Source organism: Tursiops truncatus, chromosome 2 (genome assembly GCF_011762595.2).
Source record: "Tursiops truncatus isolate mTurTru1 chromosome 2, mTurTru1.mat.Y, whole genome shotgun sequence".
Taxonomy (NCBI): Eukaryota; Metazoa; Chordata; class Mammalia; order Artiodactyla; family Delphinidae; genus Tursiops; species Tursiops truncatus.
Window position 1 is genome coordinate 138,568,135 of NC_047035.1, and position 20,930 is coordinate 138,589,064.

Consider the following 20,930-nt stretch of genomic DNA (forward strand, 5'->3'; position numbering starts at 1 on the left):
GATAGTTTGTAAATAGTAAAGCCACTGGGACAGGAAACAGACCAGTGGTTGCTTGCAAAATCGAGGAGAAATAATTGATTACAAAGGAGCACATGGGAACTTTTGGGGTAATGGAAATATCTTGATTGTGGGGCTGAGTACACAACTGTGTAAGTTAGTCAAAATTTATAGAACTATACATCTATACGATGGGAATTTTACTGTATGTAAATTGTACCTTAGTGAACCTGACTTTGAAAATAAAATCACTTTTCCCCAGGGTCTTGCTTTGGAGATACACTTCAATTCCTACTTCAGTGGAAGAGTCGGGAAAGAAAGAGAAAGGAAAGAACATCTCGCTACTGTGCTTGGAGGGTTTGCAGAAAATATTCAGTGTCGTGCAACAGTTCTACCAGCCCAAGATTCATCAGTTTCTCAGGGCTCTGGGTGGGCATTTCAATTTTGATAAATTGGCTCTGAGTTTGTCTTTCTTAACCAAACCTCTTGATTCTAGTTGTTAACCTACCAGAGGACACCTGAGAAGTCCTAATGTTGGTAAGGAGTGACATCTAGTGGATTCAGAATTGACACTGGATTACATTTATTCACAAACAGTGACTGGAAAATGGAATATAGTATTAAGAAATTGCAGAATGTTAGGAATATAATTAAATCTGCCTCCAGACTTTTTTGGCTTCCTAAAATTTTAGTATGAAAAGGCAAAAAAAAAGCCCAAGCCCATTTCAAAGAAGATAGAGTTCTTTTCCTTTCCTAGATGCCACAGATAAGGAGGAAGAGGTGGAAGTCAGTGTCACTCAAAGAGCAGCATTCCAGATCCGGCAGTTTCAGGTGAGAAGCCTGGGAAACTGCAGTACTTTGTGAGGGTCCTTGGAAAGGGACTGTTAGCAGGGCCAGCTGGTGAGAATGGGCAGACAGTGAGCAAGTAGAACAGGAATTTCTTCTGGGTCATCATTCAAGCAACAAGACAGAGCTCTTAGAATGAGAGAGAATGCATTTGAAAGGATTCTAGGAAGGATGTGTATTTAAGCCACCCCAACCTGCAGGAGTCATTGCCTCTAAGAATCACTGTTTGAGCTGATACAGAGAGACAACCAGGAGCCCATTAATGCATGCAAATGTAATTTGGCATTGTCCGTCAGATTGCATAAAGACTGGACAGTGAAGCTTATTAGTTTCTTTTTTAAATTTATTTATTTATGGCTGTGTTGGGTCTTCTTTGCTGCCCATGGGCTTTCTCTAGTTGCAGAGCGTGGGGGCTACTTTTCGTCATGGTGCACGGACCTCTCATTGTGGTGGCTTCTCTTTGCTACGGAGTATGGCCTCTAGGTGCGCGGGCTTCAGTAGTTGTGGCTCACGGGCCTAGTTGCTCTGCAGCATGTGGGATCTTCCTGGACCAGGGCTCGAACCCGTGTCCTCTGCATTGGCAGGTGGACTCCTAACCACTGCGCCACCAGGGAAGTCTCTCCTATTAGTTTCTAACCACTAGTTGTCACAATATCAGAATTTTTTATCACAGAAGATTTCTTTAATACATAATTTTAAAGTTCCTATTATATGCCAGGGACTGTTCCAGGTACTGACGATATAGCAAGGGATAAAAGAGACAAAACCCTACCCTCACAGAGCTTACATTATAGTGGGAAGAGACTAACAGACAAAATACAGTGTTTCAGGTGGTGAGGGAATACCAGCATTGGGGCGTGGTCTAGCCCTGAGGTCAGTGGATGGGCTTCAGGGAGTTGCGAACCACCCAAAACTGGGTGCACGGGAATTCCCTGGCGGTGCAATGGATAGGACTCAGTGCTTTCACTGCCATGGGCCCGGGTTCAATCCCTGGTTAAAGAACTAAGATCCCGCAAGCTGTGTGGCACGGCCAAAACAAAGAGAAAAAAAAACTGGGTGCACAATTCATTCCTGATGTACATTTGGCAGGGGGTTGGAGAAGGAGTCCATAGTTCTCAAGAGAACACTTAGACTTAGAATCAGAAACAGGGTAAGAAACCACCTATTCAATCCAGGTTTATTTTCAGCTTTTATCCTCTTGGATTTTTGGTGTTTTTGAGGTATGCGGGCCTCTCACTGTTGTGGCCTCTCCCGTTGGCGGAGCACAGGCTCCGGACGCACAGGCTCAGCGGCCATGGCTCACGGGCCCAGCAGCTCTGCGGCATGTGGGATCTTCCCGGACCAGGGCACGAACCCCTATCCCCTGCATCGGCAGGCGGACTCTCAAGCACTGCGCCACCAGGGAAGCCCCGGATTTTTGGTGTTTTTGAATCCTTTCTGTCCCAGCCTTAGGAATCTCCAGGTAGATGTCTCTTCTCCCTGTTAGTAACATGTCTGCTAATGTTTCTGTGTATACTTTTCCTTTCTCAGAGGTCCTTGTTGAATATACTTAGCAGCCAAGAAGAAGACTTTAACAGCAAAGAAGCCCTCCTACTCGTCACTGTTCTCTCCAATTTGTCCAAGCTGCTGGAGCCCTCCTCCACTCAGGTATGAGTACCACTCATTCACTCCCACTTAGCATCCCTCAGAAGATGGGGAGTATTACGTCCTAAAGTATATATCTAAATGTCTGCTTGAAATCTGGCTTATGTAAAATAATATATTCAGTTATGCTTCTGAATTAATATAAGATGTATAAGATGTACCTTTCGCAACATAGTGTTTCTATCATGTTATAATTACTGCTTTTGTTTGTTTGGCCACTGTCAAGGGTAAACAGTAAACACTACAGAAAAAATCTTGTTTATCTGTGGAGTTCAGCCTTCTTAATGTGGGTTTTTCCCCACTCCTGGTGTTTTCTCTTCTTTTCTAAAATGAAAGTATGTTAATTATCAAGAAGGTAGCTGACATTCAGCAGTTAACTTTGTCATCAAGGTTAGCTGGTACTGAGTTTGGGAGAGATTCAACAAAAGGTGATAAGTCAGAAAGCATGATCATAGTCCTAAAATAGAATCAGTTCTGCCCAGACAGGTTTTAGGTATATGTGTATGGGTCTGCACACATACACGAAGAATGTATGTACCCACATGAGCATTCACACATACAGAATAAGAGAAGTGCCACATTTTGTGGGTCTGTTCCATTCAGGAGTGATTTCCCTAGAGGATGATAAAGAGAGTCCTTGAGAGCCTAGGGCTGTGTGGTTCTACCACACCTCCTTCCTGATCTGTGAGGAGACAAGTTGGAGTGCTAAGATGCAAGCCTCCTTGTGTAAGGCCTTGCTTTAGGAAGCACTAGCCAGACCAGCCCTGGGTGTTATGGTGTTTGAGCACTGGAAAGCAGACTTGATTTTCCTGTTGTCCTAGTTCCAGGTAGCCCAAAGAAAATCCTTTTGTTACTTATGTCATCCTAGATCCAAACAACGCATCTGCACTTTACTTTCAGCTTCATTCTTTCAAATTGCTACTTTTGCTGCAAGGAGCCCAGGATTAGGAAGGAAACACGGGCAGAGAATTGGAACATGGTGACATCTGAGGGAAAATAAATAGATTTGGAAAGGCTAATATAAACAGGAAATTTTTTAAATTTAATTTTCATCACGTACCCCCTCGTAACTTCAGGTAGTCTGTTTAAAATTTTTTAATTTAATTTTGAATGGGTAATAAAGTTGTATGATTTGAAAACCAGAAATTATAAAAAGATTTACAGGAAATGGTCTCCCTTCTATTCATGTCCTCCATCTGTTCAGTTCTTCTTTTCCCCCGATAAGTAAATAATCTTCTTTTAGTTTCTTATGTAAAGAGTTTTTTATTCCTATACAGCAATATGAATATAGATTCTTATTCCTGACCCTACCCTCTTCACACAAAAGCTTGTTCAGCATCCTGCTTTATTTATTTGTTTCATTTAATACTGTATTCTGGAAATCAGTATTCTACAGTAATCACTGTATTCTGGAAACTTTTTATATCAGTTCACAGAGAGCTTTCAGTTAGCCTCTAAATTGATCTTTTTCCCCAACAGATCAAAAACTAGATTCTTTTTTTTTTTTTTTTTGGTGATACGCGGGCCTCTCACTGCTGTGGCCTCTCCCGTTGCGGAGCACAGGCTCCGGACGCGCAGGCTCAGTGGCCATAGCTCATGGGCCCAGCCGCTCCGCGGCACGTGGGATCTTCCCGGACAGGGGCACAAACCCGCGTCCCCTGCATTGGCAGGCGGACTCTCAACCACTGCGCCACCAGGGAAGCCCCAAAAACTAGATTCTTAATCATTGTTTTACTCTTAAGTATCACGGCATTTCAGTGCCTTTGTGGCTGAAAGCCTATCCCAAACAACTGCTGAAGCAGAAAGCTGAGTGTGTATCTGGCAACATAGGACCTACTATCCCAAGACCTTAAGCTTCCCTGAACTCTTTTCTTTCTTCTTCTTTTTTTTTTTTTTTTTATCCCTCCTCCCTTTTAACCTCCTATGGCCTCTTGGCTCCTAATAGCTAATTCAACTATCACTATGGCCAGGATCTTACTCTCCTGCACCTCTGTTAGCTTACTATCCTTAAAGATGTCTCAAATGCAGAGAATGTGGGGCATGGGAAGAGGAAAAAGGGTACTTTAGCCCTAGACTGTGGTGGTAGGGGCAGAGGAAGCTCAAAGGGTAAGAGCCCAGACCCCAGGACCTTTGGCCCTTAATGAGGGCATTGAGAATTGAGTCATATGCTATATTTGAGAAAAGTATCAATAAGTCTTCTCATAACTTTGGACTTATTTTTATGCTATTTTTAGTAGATTACTACCACTTTAGATCCAGGCATGTGTTTTAGCAGGTGATTTGCTTAGACTTGGGAAGGTCTAGGGCTCTTTTAGTCTGGCAACACCTAGGTCTGTCTTTTGGCATGTTTCTGTAATATCTGAATGATCTCTAGTTTGTGCAGATGTTATCCTGGACAACTAAGATTTGCAAGGAAAACAGCTGGGGTAAGTTTCCTGACATGTTTCCTTTTAGGCTTTATATAAAATCATCACCACCAAACAACATTTAGAAAATTCACCAGAGTGGCCAAAATGAAAAAACCACACACAATGCCAGTACCAAGTGTTGGTAAGACTATAGAGCAGTTGAACCTCTCGTTCACTGCTACTGGAGCTGTAAGTTGGTATAACCACTCTGGAAAACTGTTCAGCAATATCTAACTACTAAAATTAAACATATGCTTATGATCCAGCAGTTCCACTCCCAGCAAAAATAGGTGGAAGAATTCTCACAGCAGCACTATTCTGATAGGCAAAATCGAACCCAAACATTCATCAGCAGTAGAATGGATCAAGGGATTGTGCTGTATACACACAGTGGAATACTGTAATGAGAATGAACAAACTCCACTGACACACAACATGGAGGAATCTCACACACATAACATTCAACAAAAGACAACAGACAGATAAAAGAGTACTTACTGTACGATTCCATTTAGATAAAGTTCAAAATCAGACAAAACTGGATTACAGTTACAAGGCAGAATAACAGTTTCCTTGGTGGGGGGAGGGGGCAGTTCTGGGGTGCTGGTAGTGTTCTATTTCTTGACCTGTGTGCTAGTTATGCAGTGATAGTGACTAATAATGGGAAACATCTCCCTTGTTTGGACTCGTGGATAGAAGTGCACCTTTGTGGGAGAGCTGCCTTGATTGGAATGTGTGCAGCACAGGGATATTGTGCCTGAAATATGACGAGCTACATGTTCCAGTTAGGCACCCCACACCCGCCAAAGGACTGACTTGGATTATAACTTAGCTTTTCTTTCCTTCCCACTCCTAGAGGATGCCTCATTTTGCAAGGGCTTGATGAATTTGCTCTTCAGCCTCCATGTTTTGTGTAAGAGTCCTGTGACCCTGCTGCGTGACTTGTCCCAGGATATCCATGGACATCTTGGAGACATAGACCAGGTACCATAGTGAGCCTTTAATACAACACCCTGAGTTGGGGATAGAGGCCAGGGGAACAGCCTTACTGTCATATCTCACCTCTCTTTCCCTCCCCAGGATGTAGAAGTGGAGAAAACAAACCACTTTGCAGTGGTGAATTTGAGAACAGCTGCCCCTACTGTCTGTGTAAGTGTTGATCCCCGACCCTTTGGAAATAGCCTTGTCTTACCTTCCATTTTATTCCCTGTGAAGAGTGAATTATAGTGGCTCGCCTCCTGAGGCCTGTAACCCACCCGCAGGTGGCCATGGTTATCATATTACACCAGCAGCTGTGTGCAATGAGCCATGCCAGGCATTCTTTTCTTTCACAGTTACTTCTTCTGAGTCAGGCTGAGAAGGTCCTAGAAGAAGTGGACTGGCTAATCACCAAGCTTAAGGGACAAGTGAGCCAAGAAATTATACCAGGTAAGTTAACTAAAATCTGAACTGGAGGACTGCATAAAAGCAGATACACTGAGCTCTGTTTGTTTGTGCTAGATTTCCAAAGTAATGAAGGAAGTAGAAGGTAGTGTGCCTTATGACAGCATGATTATTAATGTATTCTGCATGATGAATTAAATACATGCTCATTTTCCCTACAGACTTCCTAGTTAATGATGTTTTGTTGGTTTCTAAATCTCTTTCACTTGAACTAGAAAATAAGGCCAGTTGGGTTTGAATATGCCAGTTTCCTTTCCTTTCAGAAGAAGCCTCTTCTCAGGCAACCCTACCAAATCATCCCATTGAGAAAGCCATCATCATACAATTGGGAACTCTGCTTACATTTTTCCACGAGCTGGTGCAGACAGCCCTGCCATCAGGCAGCTGTGTGGACACCTTATTAAAGGACCTTTGCAAAATGTACACCATTCTTACAGCGCTTGTCAGATATGTGAGTATTGGAGAGACAGTCACTACTATCATTCTGTCCCACCCAGCCAGGACATTACCCCCTGCTGCAGAATGCCCCTGTGCAGAGAGCTCTTGCCTACATCTTTGCAAGTGATGGTTTGATCAGTAGGTGACAGCCGTCTCCACAGGCCCAGAAATAACAGTTGAGGCATAATTCTAAATCTCTTTTTAGAGGCCCTTGTTTCTTTAGCATATGAGTATGTAGCACCTGATGGAGAGTAAATGCCTCTTCAAACACCTTCTAAGGCTCAGTCTAAACTATAGCTATAGAACTTAATCTGATTCCAGTTGCACAAAAAATTAGACTATTGCAGACCAGTCTGGGCACTGACAAGGTGTTTGTTCCTTTAACAAGTGAGTGTTAAATGCCTCACAGGTCAGGTACTAGGGTAGGGAATAAGTCTATTTTTTAAAAATAAAAGGCATAACTTGCCCTGGGTTTAAGTTAATGCTTCTTAGTATCTGTTAACAAGAAATTCTTTTTGTACTTGCAATATTTTGATTCTCAGCAGACATTCAGAGAGTGATAAGAACTAGGTAATATAGTTCTGATTCTAGCAACGACCCACATTAAATACTTAGAAAGGCACAGACAACCCAAGAAAGATAGTAGACCGCCTCACACCATGTACCCAAACAGCAGTGTGGCCATTTCTGAGAAGGTGCAGCTCAGGCTACAAGGTATGGCTACTAAGCTTCTGTGGTAGAAATACTGAGAACCTCTAATCTTTATTGGCTTTTTCTAAAGCAAAAACAGCAAAGTCATTGGTTTTCTAGATACAGGGACTACCAGCCTGAAGGATTTTTAAAGCAATAAACAGAACAAGTCAGAAACAGAAACCCTTTATTACCTGCTGTCTGGGAAGCTTTGGAGCTTAGAGTAGGGGAAAAAGGAAGCCTTGAGTCTAGGATTCTCCATGAATATGGTAGCTTATTTTCTTTTCCCTCTCCAGTCAGAGCAATAAGTCATACTCCATTTGCTCACTGAGTCACTACCTATAGTTTCATGGGACATTTATATAGGAGGGCATGCTAAATCTTGGAATCTTTTGTTAGTATCTCCAGGTGTGTCAGCACTCCAGAGGAATTCCGAAAAATATGGAAAAGCTGGTGAGTTGAGAATGCCTTTCCTAGGAACGGGGAAAGCATCTTATTCCTACAGTTACATTGATTTCCTTCTCCTTTGCTGCAGGTGAAGCTGTCAGGTTCGCATCTGACCCCGCTATGCTATTCTTTCATTTCTTACATACAGGTAAGTGATTCAGAGTCTGTACCAAAATGCATCCTCAAGTAAGAAAGGACTCCTTATATTCCCAGGGGACCACTAGGTCACCTGAGCTAAGCGTATATAAAGTTTCTTCCCTACTTACAGTAAGCCAAAGGTGCCCATATGAGAACAAGCCAAGGTTTGAAGTCTTTACAGCAAGGAAATCTTTATATATAAAAAAAAAAAAGTTTGATTTAGAGAGAGAAGGCATTTGATATGTGTACACTTGGAGCAGGGGAGAAACAAACATGCTTGGGCTCAGTGACTTGGTTTATTTCTGGGTGATTCCAAATCCATGCCTTTGGGCATCCTTTGGGAATGTAAGTAAAGTAGCACCATAGTGAGAATGAATGAGGTGACGCATGGAAAGTGCTTAACACAACATCAGGCAAGTGTTCTCTAATGTTAGCTGTACTAAAAAATGAACGTGGCCTTACAGCATCATTTCCCAAGCTGAACTCTATGGAACGTTTTGCCAGATAGTAATATTAGGTATTAAAAACACCAAGAACAGGACTTCCCTGGTGGCGCAGTGGTTAAGAATCTGCCTGCCAACGCAGGGGACATGGGTTCAAGCCCTGGTCCGGGAAGATCCCACATGACGCGGAGCAACTAAGCCCGTGTGCCACAACTACTGAGCTTGCGCTCTAGAGCTCGTGAGCCACAACTACTGAGCGTGCATGCCACAACTACTGAAGCCGCATGCCTAGAGCCCGTGCTCCGCAACAAGAGAAGCCACCGCAATAAGCCTACGTACTGCAATAAGGAGTAGCCCCCACTCTCCGCAACTAGAGAAAGCCCACGTGCGGCAACAAAGACCCAACGCAGCCAAATAAATAAATAGGTGAATAAATAAGTTAATTAATTTTTTAAAAAATTAAAAAAAAAGAAAAGACCAAGAACAGCTAGTTAAGAGGCCAAGCTGAGACTTGAACCCAAGTACTTTGACTCTACAACAGGGGTCAGCAAACATTTTCTGCAAAAGGCCAGATGGTAAATGCTTTTAGGTTTTGCAGACCATACAGTCACTGTCACAACTAAACTCTGCTGTTGTAGCATAAAAGCAGCCATAGTCAATACACAAATGAATGAGCTTGGCTGTGTTTAATAAAACTTTATTTTGAAAAACAAGCAGTGGGCCTCTGGGTTGTAGTTGGTTACCCCTTGCTCTAGAATCATACTTGGTACTCATTGACATGTAAAATGTTGGGAGGTTTTGGGGTTTTGTGTTTGACCCCATTCTCAAGCTCTTCTTCTGCTTATCACCAGGCACCTTCTAGACTATCTTTTTTTCTACATTACAGAAAAACCAGTTTATGTATTCCCTGGATATTTCCCCCCTTCTCGATTCATATTTGACTTAAGGCCTTACTTGACAAGTCAGCTGATCCACAGGCATTTTTCTCTTTGTGAGATGTGCTTAATGAGTGACCTTGGGCAAGAGCCCACACGGTTCCACTAACTCCAACTTCTATCTAGAAATCTGGATTGCATTTGCCACATCTTTCAGAGAGCTGTTTATTCTCTTATAGCCCCTTTCTTTTTCTCATAGCCTTGGATCTCAGTGGGAAGAAAGCAATGAAAGCCATTGTTCCAAAACCCTTAGCATCCTGCTCAGAACTGTATACCTTTAAAAGATGCTTCTGGGCTTCCCTGGTGGCACAGTGGTTGAGAATCTGCCTGCTAATGCAAGGGACACAGGTTCGAGCCCTGGTCTGGGAAGATCCCACATGCCACGGAGCAACTAGGCCCGTGAGCCACAACTACTGAGCCTGCGCATCTGGAGCCTGTGCTCCGCAACAAGAGAGGCCTTGACAGTGAGAGGCCCGTGCACCGCGATGAAGAGTGGCCCCCGCTTGCCACAACTAGAGATAGCCCTCACACAGAAACGAAGACCCAACACAGCAAAAATAATTAATAAACTCCTACCCCCAACATCTTAAAAAAAAAAAAAAATCTGCTTCTCTTCCAGCTACAATTTTAGTCCTACCTGAATCAGCAGAAATGGGCAGTAGATGGGGTTGATTTAGGGAGTTCCAACAAGGTGCCATGTTGGGTACAACTTTTAGGAAGATGGCTCACTTCCCATTTGGTCCACATGAGTTCTATCTATGGCTGATACTCTGCCCCTCCCTTAAAAAGTCTTCACCCTCTACCCTGCCTTCCAGGGCCAAAAGCAAGTTTCTTCATACCAGCATCTCTGGGATCCCTGCATTTTCTTATTTTCCAGAACATGCCGTGTGGACCAAGCCTCCTGCCTTTCATATAGCTCCAGTAGTATAATTTGTCTCCATTTGCAGGTCTCTGTTTTTAATTTTTTTCCTTGTCACGTGGAACGTGGTAATGTTCCATTCCTGGAGGGCACAGAACTCCCCTTCAGGTAAAAGGTTCCTGTTTGTGTACCTCACACTTGGGTGGTATCTCCTGACTCATGTCTCAATTCTCTTCTGCCTTATCAGAATCCTGTTCTTCTTGGTTCCCTTTCTTATTGGTTCTTCCTTTTTCCAGGAGCTCTTTATTCTCTAATTATGTACAACATAGGGAAATAAATGTTCCTATGACCTTTAAACCCTTCTGGAGCATGTAACCACTTGTCATGTAAGATACATCACTCCGGGAACAGCTTCTCCAGCTTCCTCTTCTTTATGCAACCCTTTTAGCTAACTTCCCAGTTGGGAAACACCTATTCCTACTTAACCGTGACAGTCCTTTTGTGCCTCACTAGTCCCTTGGCTGCCCTGCTATAGTAATGGTTGGTCCTGCCCTCACTTCCATGTGCTAGATGCATCCAAGAGCAAGATGGTAAACCTCCAAACAAAAAATAGAAAAATGAGGATTATAAAGCGTCCCAGAATGCTTCCCACCTTCTGGCATCTGCTGCAGGATAATCTCTTCACCCAGACTTGGTCCCCCTAAGAGTTCCCCCATGCTCCACTGTAATCATCATACTAGAAATTTACCACTAGCCTGCTAGCTCTACAGAACAATCTTCAGGAATGACAGAATTTGTTTCTATTTCTTTAGAACAAGAAGAGTAAGAGCCTAAAACATACAGGAGAAAAGAAAAAGGAGAAAACCGCTGCTGGGCCCACAGCCATGGTAAGCTGCTGACAGTGATCAAGATGTGGTTGCTGGGACTTCCCTGGCGGTCCAGTGGTTAGGAATCTGAGCTTCCACTGCAGGGGGCATGGGTTTGATCCCTGGCCAGGGAACTGGGATCCCGCATGCCGCACAGCACGGCCAAAAAAAAAAAGTGGTTACTGATGAACCTTGAAAATATTAAGTGAAAGAAGCCAGTCAGAAAAAGACTACATAATATGAGTCCATTTATATGAAATGTCCAGAAAAGGCAAATCTAAAAAGACAGATTAGTGGTTGCCTAGAACTGGGGAGTGGGGGGAAGGGGGGTGTTGGAGAAACTGGGAAGGTGACTGCTAAAATGGGTGTAGGATTTCGGGGCGGGGGTGAAAATGTTCTAAAATTGATTATGGTGATGGTTATACAACTCTCTGAATACACGAAAACACACCGAACTGTACAATGTAAATGGGTGAATTATATCTCAGTAAAGCTGGGGGGGAAATGTTTGTGTATGGCTCCTTCTCAGCTCATGGACTTTATGTTCAGATGGAACATCTTTTCCCTGTGAACCAAAAAACATATACTTTATTCAGGAAGTACCGGAAAATCTTGAGCTCTTTCTTTAAAAATAGAAATAGCTTAGGATAACCATTGAGAAGGAACTGGTTTTAGGAAAAGTTAGCGAGTGCAAAACGTGCTCCCTAAAGGATGTGAAAGAGTTGGAGAGGGTGCAGGGAAGTGGGTTCTCTAGTGCACTGCTGGCAAAGGTGAGAATTCAGTACTCTCTTACGGGGGCAGTGTGGCAATAACTGCTCAATTTTAGACCTATACATTCACACACACACACTCTTTACTACAACGATTGCATTTTTAGGATATAGAAATTGTAAAGGCCTATGTACAGAATAGTCCTAGCGATGTTGTAAAGTAAAAGTGAAATACTGGGAAAACTAAGATACCCACTAATAAAGGACTGGCTAAATGGGTTTATAGTACATTTATACTGCAGAATACTATGCAGACATGAAAAAAATACAAATCTAAATGTTCAGATATAGGATTCTCTCCCAAGATAATGTTAAAAAGAAAAAAAAAGATGAAAACAATGTTCTCATTTGTAGTTTCAAAATATATATATAGAAACATGTCTATATACTTAAGAAACATATGGAAGGATCTACAAGTTACAATTCAAGTTGAGGGGAAAGAGATATATTAATACCAGCAATGAAAACTCATATGTAGACTAGAGAGGAAATAGAGGTAGTGTAGAGTGGGCTCATTGTTACAAGAATATCAAGTCAGGCAACCAAGTATCTACAAATGGTCCATCCCTCAGCCAGTTTCTAGATAACAGATATTTAGGAATTATAAATAGGAGGATTCATTGCAATCTCCACTAGCATTTAGGTCCTTTGCTGAGAGTGAACTGTTAAAAAAAATCTTAATTACTGGTATATAAGTAAAACTGCATTTGATTGGAAGACTGACTAGCTTTCTTCCAAAGCCATGAGCAGTTCTGCTACAGACAGCTTCAGAGGACTTCAAGAACCCTTGAAGGGACTTCCCTGGTGGCGCAGTGGTTAAGGATCCGCCTGCCAGCACAGTGGACATGGGTTTGAGCCCTGGTCCGGGAAGATCCCACATGCCGTGGAGCAACTAAGCCCGTGTGCCACAATTACTGAGCCTGTGCTCTAGAGCCCATGAGCCACAACTACGGAGGCCTGCATGCTACAACTCCTGAAGCCCGCACGCCTAGAGCCCATGCTCTACAATGGGTAGCCTCCACAATGGGAAGCCCCCGCTTGCCACAACTAGACAAAGCCTGTGTGCAGCAACAAAGACCCAACGCAGCCAAAAATAAATTTATGTAAAAAAAAAAAACACCTTGAACCCAAAACTTAGGTCTTCTCTTCTTTGCCCTGTAGGCCAGAGCTCTTCGGGAAACCAAGCCAATCCCTAACCTCATCTTTGCCATTGAACAGTATGAAAAATTTCTCATCCACCTTTCTAAGAGGTCCAAGGTAAACATACTCTGTTTTCTACCAATCCCATTTACCCTGTGAAGGGACCTGGCAAACTGAAGCAACACAACTGCAGTGGGGGAAAAATCTGCAGTTCTTTTCTGTTTCTGATGGCCTGAATCCAAACATTCATGGATTCAAGTGGGTGTGTGCCTTCCTAGAGGAACTGAAGGGTTTGTCAGAGATAGTTTAGGCTGTCCTGGGCAGGACCTATCGGTAGGAAAATGTGCCCATGTTTACAATCCTGTCACAGGTGAACCTGATGCAGCACATAAAGCTCAGCACCTCACGAGACTTCAAGATCAAAGGGAACATCCTGGACATGGTTCTTCAAGAGGATGAGGATGAAGATGAAGAGGTCAGTGCCTGCTTCTGACTGAAGTGCAGCAAGCCCTAGCCACCCTTTCTAACTGGGGTTAGCAGCCTGTCTGGGGGCAGCCACGGGTTAGTGGAGGAGCAACCACCACAGAACGGGCCAAAAGGTGGTCAGACAAAGATGAAACAGGCTCCTCAAGAGAGGGGTTGTAAACTTGGAACCATACCCAGTTGCCCAGGCTTGTATACATTTTGGGTAGACATTTCCAGAAAGGGGGTGATGAAAACAAGACCCCTTTCTGTGGGTCTTCCCCTGTGATCTTTTGAACCATTGGAAAATCACGAGCCCAAGCATTCTGGCTCAGAAAGCAGTTTACTTCCTCTTTTATCATGCCCTCATTCGAAGGAGGGCCACTCTATGATCAGCTCAGGTTGTCATGCCAGTTTCTTATCGTCCTTTTGCCCTCTGATAAGACTAAAACGGAGAGGAACAAACCAGTTACAGCAGCACACCGTGAGCCCTATAGCATCTCTGAAGCAGAACTCAATGTTTCCTTACCTCTAGTGCCTAAAATTTCTATCACCTCGGTTTGTCTAACATAAACTGGGAGTTTACATAAAACACCCTGGATTTCTAGCGTCTCAAAAATTTTTAACTTACATTCTTCAGTTTATCACACTCCAAGCCATAATGCACCTGGCCCCATCCACTCCCTTTGCCTATTAGGCATTTGAGTTCAGGGGAGTTATGTAGCATCTTGATGCCCCTTCTCTGTCATCTTGTCCCACGCATGTCCCCAGGTATAACAAAAGCCCAAAAAAAAGAAGTTAGCACCACCTTACTCTACTGTAGAACTCTTCCCTTCTCCAACATAATTACCTCCCAGGAGCGGGAAAGGGGAGAAAGCATGACTAACACAGGCTTTGATGAGAAGATAAAGGATCTTTGTTTTTATTTCCACTGCCTCCGAGCAGGCTTATCACATTTAGAGCGTTACTTCTCTCCCCTAGGGCACTGCATCAGAGCATGAGGGACAGAACAAAGAACCAGCCAAGAAGAAAAGGAAAAAATAAATGAAACGCCTGAGTTAATGTGAACTTTGGGGCTTCTGCTTTCTTTTCACCCAGCAAGCAACAATGCCCCCTTGTCCTACAGCCTGCACCAGTGTTGGCATCTTGGTTCTGAACTAATTGCACCATCAGTTAGAGGCAATCATTCTTGGCAGGTCCTGCTACTGAAAAATGGCTGCCCTTAGGCAAGCCCTTTTGCAAAAAAAGCACAGCTGAAAGCCTGAGTTTAGGAGCCTGCACTGCCCCGATGAAGCTCCACGGGAGCAAATACAGAGCCTCCAGACAGAGCTATGGTCCAGGCTGGCTTCATTTTTCCAGGGAGCCTTTGGTGAGTTCAATTATCTGGTAAATATCCAGTGCTTCACCTGAAAAATAGTGCAAATTGGTTAGGATGCTTCCTCAAGAATTGTTAACTCACAGGTCAGAAGTGAGAAAAGGAACTTAATTAATGTTAACGTCAAAAAGTACAGAAGGGTTCAGAGTAATTGCCAGGAATGGTAATGTTACATTTGGGGAGGATCTGTTTTCTTTTTTGTATAAAATAAGTTTATCTTAGACACATAGAAAATAAGCTTTCTGATTTACTTGTTTGGCACTCAAAGCACAGTTTTTTCACTTAAGAATGTACTTTGACTTTATACAGTAAATCTTCAAACATTTCCGTTGTGGTTGAAGAGGGAAGGGAACAGATGGAAGAAACCAGAGTTTCAAACATTCCTTCATTTACTGTGAACAGCTTTCTAGAAACACATGCCTTTGTGATTTGAGCATCATGCTCACTTTGGAGCCAGGGCACATTATAAACTGAAACAGCCCAGAACACAGCACAAGAAGTAGACTTCTTATCCTCTGGTGCCCCAAGCTTCGTGTTGTCCAAGACCACTTTCTATGCCTAACGTCCTACGAGTGAGTAACGAGGAACAAAGGTGTTGTGCTCACCCTCGGGAATCCCGTATCTCCTTTCCATCCCAGTTGGGTTGGAAGGGGTTTTACAATCCATGGTCACTTCCTTCCTGAGGCACTGGTCGATATCGACTGTACTGAAAAAGGCGACTGACTGGGGCAAGTCATTCAGACCCAGCTTGTAGGCAAACATGCACCTGAAAGAGACCCGACCTCCTCTCACAGTCATGTCCCTGCTGTGAATCCAGGAGAGATGACCTGGTATCCGTAAGGCAGAGCCTCCCCCCAGCCAGCTCTGTTCACTTAGCAAAGAAAGCTGAAGGGCCAGCACTGCCCGCTATCCAGCAGCCGAACACCTCCCGCTGAGACACGTGCAATTATGGACTCAAAACACACCTTTTTTTTTCCAGTTTGGTATACTTTATTGATGTCAAAATTTCAATTATTGGGCCAGAATTTGAATATACGAGGACTTTCATTAGCTCTGTTAAACATAACCCCCCAGGAGATGATTAAGAGGGCAGCGGAGGCAGTGTTGAGTATTGTAAAACATTATTTACCCATTAATCAGGATAGATCATGGTTCCCAAACTGGTTCTGGGGCAGATCAACATGAAACTGTAACATCATTAATGTAACCATATAAACTAGGAATTTTACTACAAAAAAACACAACTCAATATATTAAAAAATACGTTTTTAAAATCACATTTGAGTTTCCCCATTAACAGTGTTTTCTGTCAGTATTCAGAATAACAAACTTCTGGCACTTAAGAATTAACATTTACGAATGGAAGAAAATATCTCAGTTTTCTACGGGTTGAGAAAAGCCTCTGTCATGTTGATTTTCAAAACAGAAAGGTGTGTTCTGAGGGGAGCACAATTTGAGAACTACTCTTTGGAACAACTGCCCTGGCTTCTACCTTCTCACCACCTCAGTGATCTAGTCTTGGTATATGACACTTTCAATCCCCCAAAAAATTTTTTCTAAAGGTTGAGGCCAGTCTTTTTTAAGACTGCTACAAGTTTTAAAAATCAGAGAGAAAAGTGGGAACATTTATTTCTGGGGGGATGAAAATTCAGATCATGCTCAGCCTGGTCCAAGCCCCACATATCTGGTATATAGTCATGCCAGAGAGGCCACGGGCCTTGCCTACCTGGTCAAGAGGTTGGTGATCTGCAGGGCAAGGGCAGCGCGGTAGCGGTCCTCCTCCCGCACCAGGTAGCGAACCTCATCGTGGATGCTGATGCAGAAGCGCCCATCAATGGCAAACTCCTCAAACAGCCACTTCATGGCCACAAGCATGAGGTGTAAGTAGTCCACAGCGGAGCTCTGCACCACCCAATTCACACGGCTGGTCATAAACTGGGGAGGGAAGGTAGGCACAGGCGAGAAGGGTTAAACCACATACCAGTTCACTAGAGTAGGAGGTAGTACAGGAACCCTGCCCTCCCTGCGACCCTCTCCCCATGTTCCAAGGGTAGTAGGATACCTCCCCCTGGACAGCAGAGGGCTCCAGGGCTCGGGTGATGCGGCAGCCCAGCACCGGGGTACATGGTGTGTCAGACATCGCAATGCTCTCCAGCTTATTGAACATTTCTGACTCTGTGCCCCCCATCCAGGCTCGTTCAGCAACCACCTCCCACTTCTTCCATTGTGATCTGGGGGGCAAGGAACAAAGAAAGGGCAAGCTTTGTCTTTTAGCATCTTAGAGCTAAAAACAAAGCATCCCAGCTTTCTCCAGGCCAGCCCAGACCCGCCCTCCATCCTTAACACACAGACAGTTCTCACTTTCTAGAAGCTTCTCTCTGGATCTTGCGTAGATCCTGCAGGGAAACCCAGCCATCCTCGGTCCTGTCCACAGGGAGGTCCAACTCCCTCAGCAGCCACTCGCCCTCATCTGACAGCCGATACCTTGGGGGGGGGGGGGGGTGTGCAGTGTCACAACTGTCATTCCCACGGGAACACCTCTTCTATGCCAAACCCTGGGCTAGGAGTGTTCAATCCCTTCTCCACTTCCACAACCACCCTGGGGTCGTGCCTTTCCCCTACAAGCTCCACTTCAGAGGGGGAAAAGGCTCAGAGATACTAAGTGACTTTGTAAGATCACACAGCCAGGAAGAGGTAGAGCCTAGACAGGAACCCAGGATTCTGGGGACTACATGAGGGTAGCCCGATAAAGGACATATTCCAACACGAGAACCACTACTGTTATTATTGTCCTAATGCCCTAAACACTGCACTGCCCCATGACCAACAGGTGGCATGTAGCAGTCCAGAAGGCAGCAAGAGCTATCACCCCACATTGGGGGGGAGGGGTGCGGTGCGCATAGAGGGGATAGAACAGGCTACTCCCTGAAAGGGAGAGGACAGAAGACAACCTACAGCCAGGCCCGACTGACCCTTCTCAGTCCCCACTGCCCCAGACTCCCAGCTTCAATGCAACTTCAGACATCACCAGGCTTGTCTCCAGATGGCTCCAGAGCCACGCCACTCACCTGCTCAAAGGTGCACCAGGGTTTCCCCACCACCCCTCAGTCCAGACTCCTCTGTGAGGCCAGCAAAGGTTTCCACAACTAAGGCCCAACCTCTTCTGTCGTCACTGCCTTGCCTCCGCCAGCACACACCGCCCACGGTGCATGCCACCCCCAACCCCATGTCCTCCTCTCACCTCCCTGGACAATACTCGGCTCCCCTTTTCTGCCTTTATGCAGTTACTACTGAACTGTTATCACTTAACTTTTAGTCTTTCCATGAGGAGGTCAGCTAATTAAACGTGGACACCGTATGTTATACCCACGCAAGTTGTAAAGGCACCTCTCCTCCCTCACACTCGATTCAGGAACCCTCCTAGGAGGCTGCTGAGGCCCTGAGCAAACAATAGGTACTATAGGCGGAAGCAAACTGAAGCCTGGGAAGGCTTTCTCCTCTGTCAAAATCAGTTTAAAGTCTCTGGTTTTCCATAGGCCCTCCTGTCAACTTGTCCTACTAAACCGCCTGCTGCACTTGCTCTCACTCTCTGTAGGCACGTGAGTTTGCAACCCCACGTTACTGTTCACTCTGCAAGACCAGAGCTCTGACAGCATAACAAAAGCACAGCTTTAACTCTATGAGAAAAACTGAGCATTAAGCAAGCAGATGTCACAACCCAAGGACAAACCACCCTAGAACTAGGTCACAGGGGTCTGGAGGAAGAGGGGCCAGGTGAGGACTCACGTAATGGGAAGAGGTAGAAAAGAATGGGGCGGTAAAGGTAGTAAAGCAAGCCTGAGGCCCTGGGGTAACGTGGATGGGAGAGGCACCCTCACCTGCGGAGGCCCTTGGTGACCGCATACATCTGTCGGGCCTTCTCAGCTGCCTCCTGCCGCGTGAGCCGGTGGTTGAACTGCATTAGCAGGCGCTCAGCGAAAGGCTGCCCGGCCCCGTAGATGCGGCCATAGTTGAAGACCTTGGCGTGCTCACGGCTGATGCCCACTGTGGCAGCTGTCTTACTGTGTAGATCGGTGCCCCTGCTCTTCCTGCCCTGCAGTGTCATCCACCCAAAGGCTGTGCAGCCTGGGGGGCGAGGCAGGAGTGAGAAAACAGGCTTCAGAAATAATCCTCCTGGCGAGGCATCAGGCTGCCACCGCTTTGCTCCGGCCCCGGCTCCTGCTCACCATGCATGCCGGCAAAGTGGGCGTCTCCAAGCACAGCTGCAATCCACAGCTCCTGTGAGTCCACATCAGCACCCACGAGGATGTAGCCGGGCGGGGCCTGCACCATGGCCTTCAACTCACTGCCTACTCGGTCAGGCTGCAGGAAGAGTGAGGTCAGCCCCGACCTAGATACCCCAGTAGACTCCTCCCACCCATCCCTGGAGCCTGACTAGACGGAGAATGCTGGAGCCCTTCCTGAGGGGATGGTTTTAAGGAATGCCAGCCAGCAGTGCCCCAAACTCCACAGTTCCAGGTAAAGAATCCCTGCTCCGTGCCTGGCTCTATACCCAGCCCCATCTAGACTCCACAATAGCTGTGCCTAGCATGCCTTGTCAATGTCCAGCCAGGAGCAGGTGCCCAGAACATATTTGCTGAAAAGCTGGATGAGTTGTGAAGCTAGATTTGAACTTGAGTCCTGCCTGACCCAGATCTTAGGTTCCTTTTCATGCTCCTCAGCAAAGTCCCTCTGCAACCCAGCTTCTAGACACACAGGAGAGAAAGGGCAGGACCAGAGGTGCAGAGGACACATACCCGGGCATTGCTGGCAGTGAGCCATGTGGGCTCTACAGCCCGTCGAGTGATGGTGCCAGCGGTCACAACCTGGGGCAGGATGGCCCCATAGCGGCCTTCCTCATCATAGTGTGGGTGCCTGGGGGGAGAACATGAGGCTCAGCAGCTTGCTTGGGTCCTAGGACCCGCCCCCGTTTTCCCGTTCCCACAACCACTTGCCAGGACATACCTGGTCACAGCACGGGGCAGAGCTGACCTGGGCAGCCACACCACCATCTGGGAGCTATGGGGACAGACGGGTTGCTCAGCACAGCCATAGGGAGCACACACTCCATCCCCCATCACAACACGGCCCTCATTTGCCCAGCTTTGGGGGTTGCTGTGCCCCCTCCTTGCCCAGCCTCAACCCTTTTCCCACTGACTTGACTCAGGTTGGGCCTAGCATCTACCGTCTAGGAGCATAAGCCACCGGGAACTAGCTAGGCATCTGAGGCAGCTTCGGCCCCCGTCCTGGAGTATCCATGAGGCACCCAGCACCAGCCCTGCCACCACTGCCTTTTCCAGGCTCAGGGCAGACTTTACCAACCCATCACAGCACGCTTCTCACAAGAGTGTGCCGCTGGCAGCCACAAACCCCTCAGAACTAGCCTTCGACCCATTTGCCATTCCCAGCCTACAGGACCCACTCGCAGCCCCCAACAGAACTTACAGGCTACTAGCCCTCCATGGAAGGTGCCACAGAGCTGGGAGGGGCCGCGAAGGTCCTACAGTACCACTCTTTTTACATAACAGGGAAACTGCAGCTGGAGAGGGAACGAGCCTTGTCCACGGTCCCATGGCACCAGGACCACAAGCAGCCAGGCCTCTAGACCAGGCTGTCCCTCCACTGCAGCACAGGCTGTCAGGGGCCCCTGGGTGGAAGGCAGGGGAAGGGATCCCAAGACTGCAGTAACCCAGCCAGAGGCATGGACAGACAGCATGTCTCTGCCCTCCCACAGTGACCCACCTGATACGTTTATGGGCATTCCTCCAAAAAGAAATCATTTTGTTGATTTCCAAGGCACGGGGCCCACTGGCACCTCCTGGGCCAGCCTGCAGGGTGCCGTCCTCCATCTTGGGCAGGAAGTCTTTGGCAAAGGGGCTGCCCACATTGCAGCTGTTACCATCCTGAAGCGAGCAAAGGGAAGCAGGGGCTGGAGGCACATGGCAGACCCCTAGCTGGGGAACTGATGCCCTGTGTGCCTGGGCTCTGCC

General features: G+C 46.0%; 2 protein-coding genes across 13 annotated transcripts in view; one reads left to right on the forward strand and one right to left on the reverse strand.

Moving 5' to 3' along the window:
- Positions 1–15,226, forward strand: part of FANCI (FA complementation group I) — a 77,225-nt gene extending 61,999 nt beyond the window's left edge. For 7 of the 8 annotated variants that reach the window (XM_033852118.2, XM_033852115.2, XM_033852116.2 and 4 more), the window contains 14 exons: positions 260–426; positions 755–828; positions 2,374–2,490; positions 4,862–4,913; positions 5,752–5,879; positions 5,976–6,044; positions 6,230–6,323; positions 6,602–6,789; positions 7,866–7,919; positions 8,002–8,061; positions 11,101–11,175; positions 13,086–13,181; positions 13,435–13,539; positions 14,508–15,226. In XM_033852118.2, the coding sequence (XP_033708009.1) occupies positions 260–426; positions 755–828; positions 2,374–2,490; positions 4,862–4,913; positions 5,752–5,879; positions 5,976–6,044; positions 6,230–6,323; positions 6,602–6,789; positions 7,866–7,919; positions 8,002–8,061; positions 11,101–11,175; positions 13,086–13,181; positions 13,435–13,539; positions 14,508–14,570 (1,342 nt within the window). In that variant the 3' untranslated portion in view covers positions 14,571–15,226. The remainder of the gene's footprint in view (positions 1–259; positions 427–754; positions 829–2,373; positions 2,491–4,861; positions 4,914–5,751; positions 5,880–5,975; positions 6,045–6,229; positions 6,324–6,601; positions 6,790–7,865; positions 7,920–8,001; positions 8,062–11,100; positions 11,176–13,085; positions 13,182–13,434; positions 13,540–14,507) is intronic. The other variant, XM_033852120.2, reaches the window with a different exon arrangement.
- The window catches only part of POLG (DNA polymerase gamma, catalytic subunit), a 51,271-nt gene that overhangs the window by 19,063 nt on the left and 11,278 nt on the right, over positions 1–20,930 (reverse strand). For 2 of the 5 annotated variants that reach the window (XM_033852123.2, XM_073801395.1), the window contains exons 14-23: positions 20,683–20,843; positions 19,906–19,959; positions 19,698–19,815; positions 19,128–19,263; positions 18,780–19,026; positions 17,263–17,385; positions 16,964–17,132; positions 16,628–16,836; positions 15,507–15,667; positions 14,420–14,932 (exon numbers count right to left, since the gene is read on the reverse strand). In XM_033852123.2, the coding sequence (XP_033708014.1) occupies positions 14,874–14,932; positions 15,507–15,667; positions 16,628–16,836; positions 16,964–17,132; positions 17,263–17,385; positions 18,780–19,026; positions 19,128–19,263; positions 19,698–19,815; positions 19,906–19,959; positions 20,683–20,843 (1,437 nt within the window). In that variant the 3' untranslated portion in view covers positions 14,420–14,873. Of the gene's footprint in view, positions 1–14,419; positions 14,933–15,506; positions 15,668–16,627; positions 16,837–16,963; positions 17,133–17,262; positions 17,386–18,779; positions 19,027–19,127; positions 19,264–19,697; positions 19,816–19,905; positions 19,960–20,682; positions 20,844–20,930 lie in introns of those variants that run through there. The other 3 variants (XR_012330284.1, XM_073801396.1, XM_073801397.1) reach the window with 2 other exon arrangements.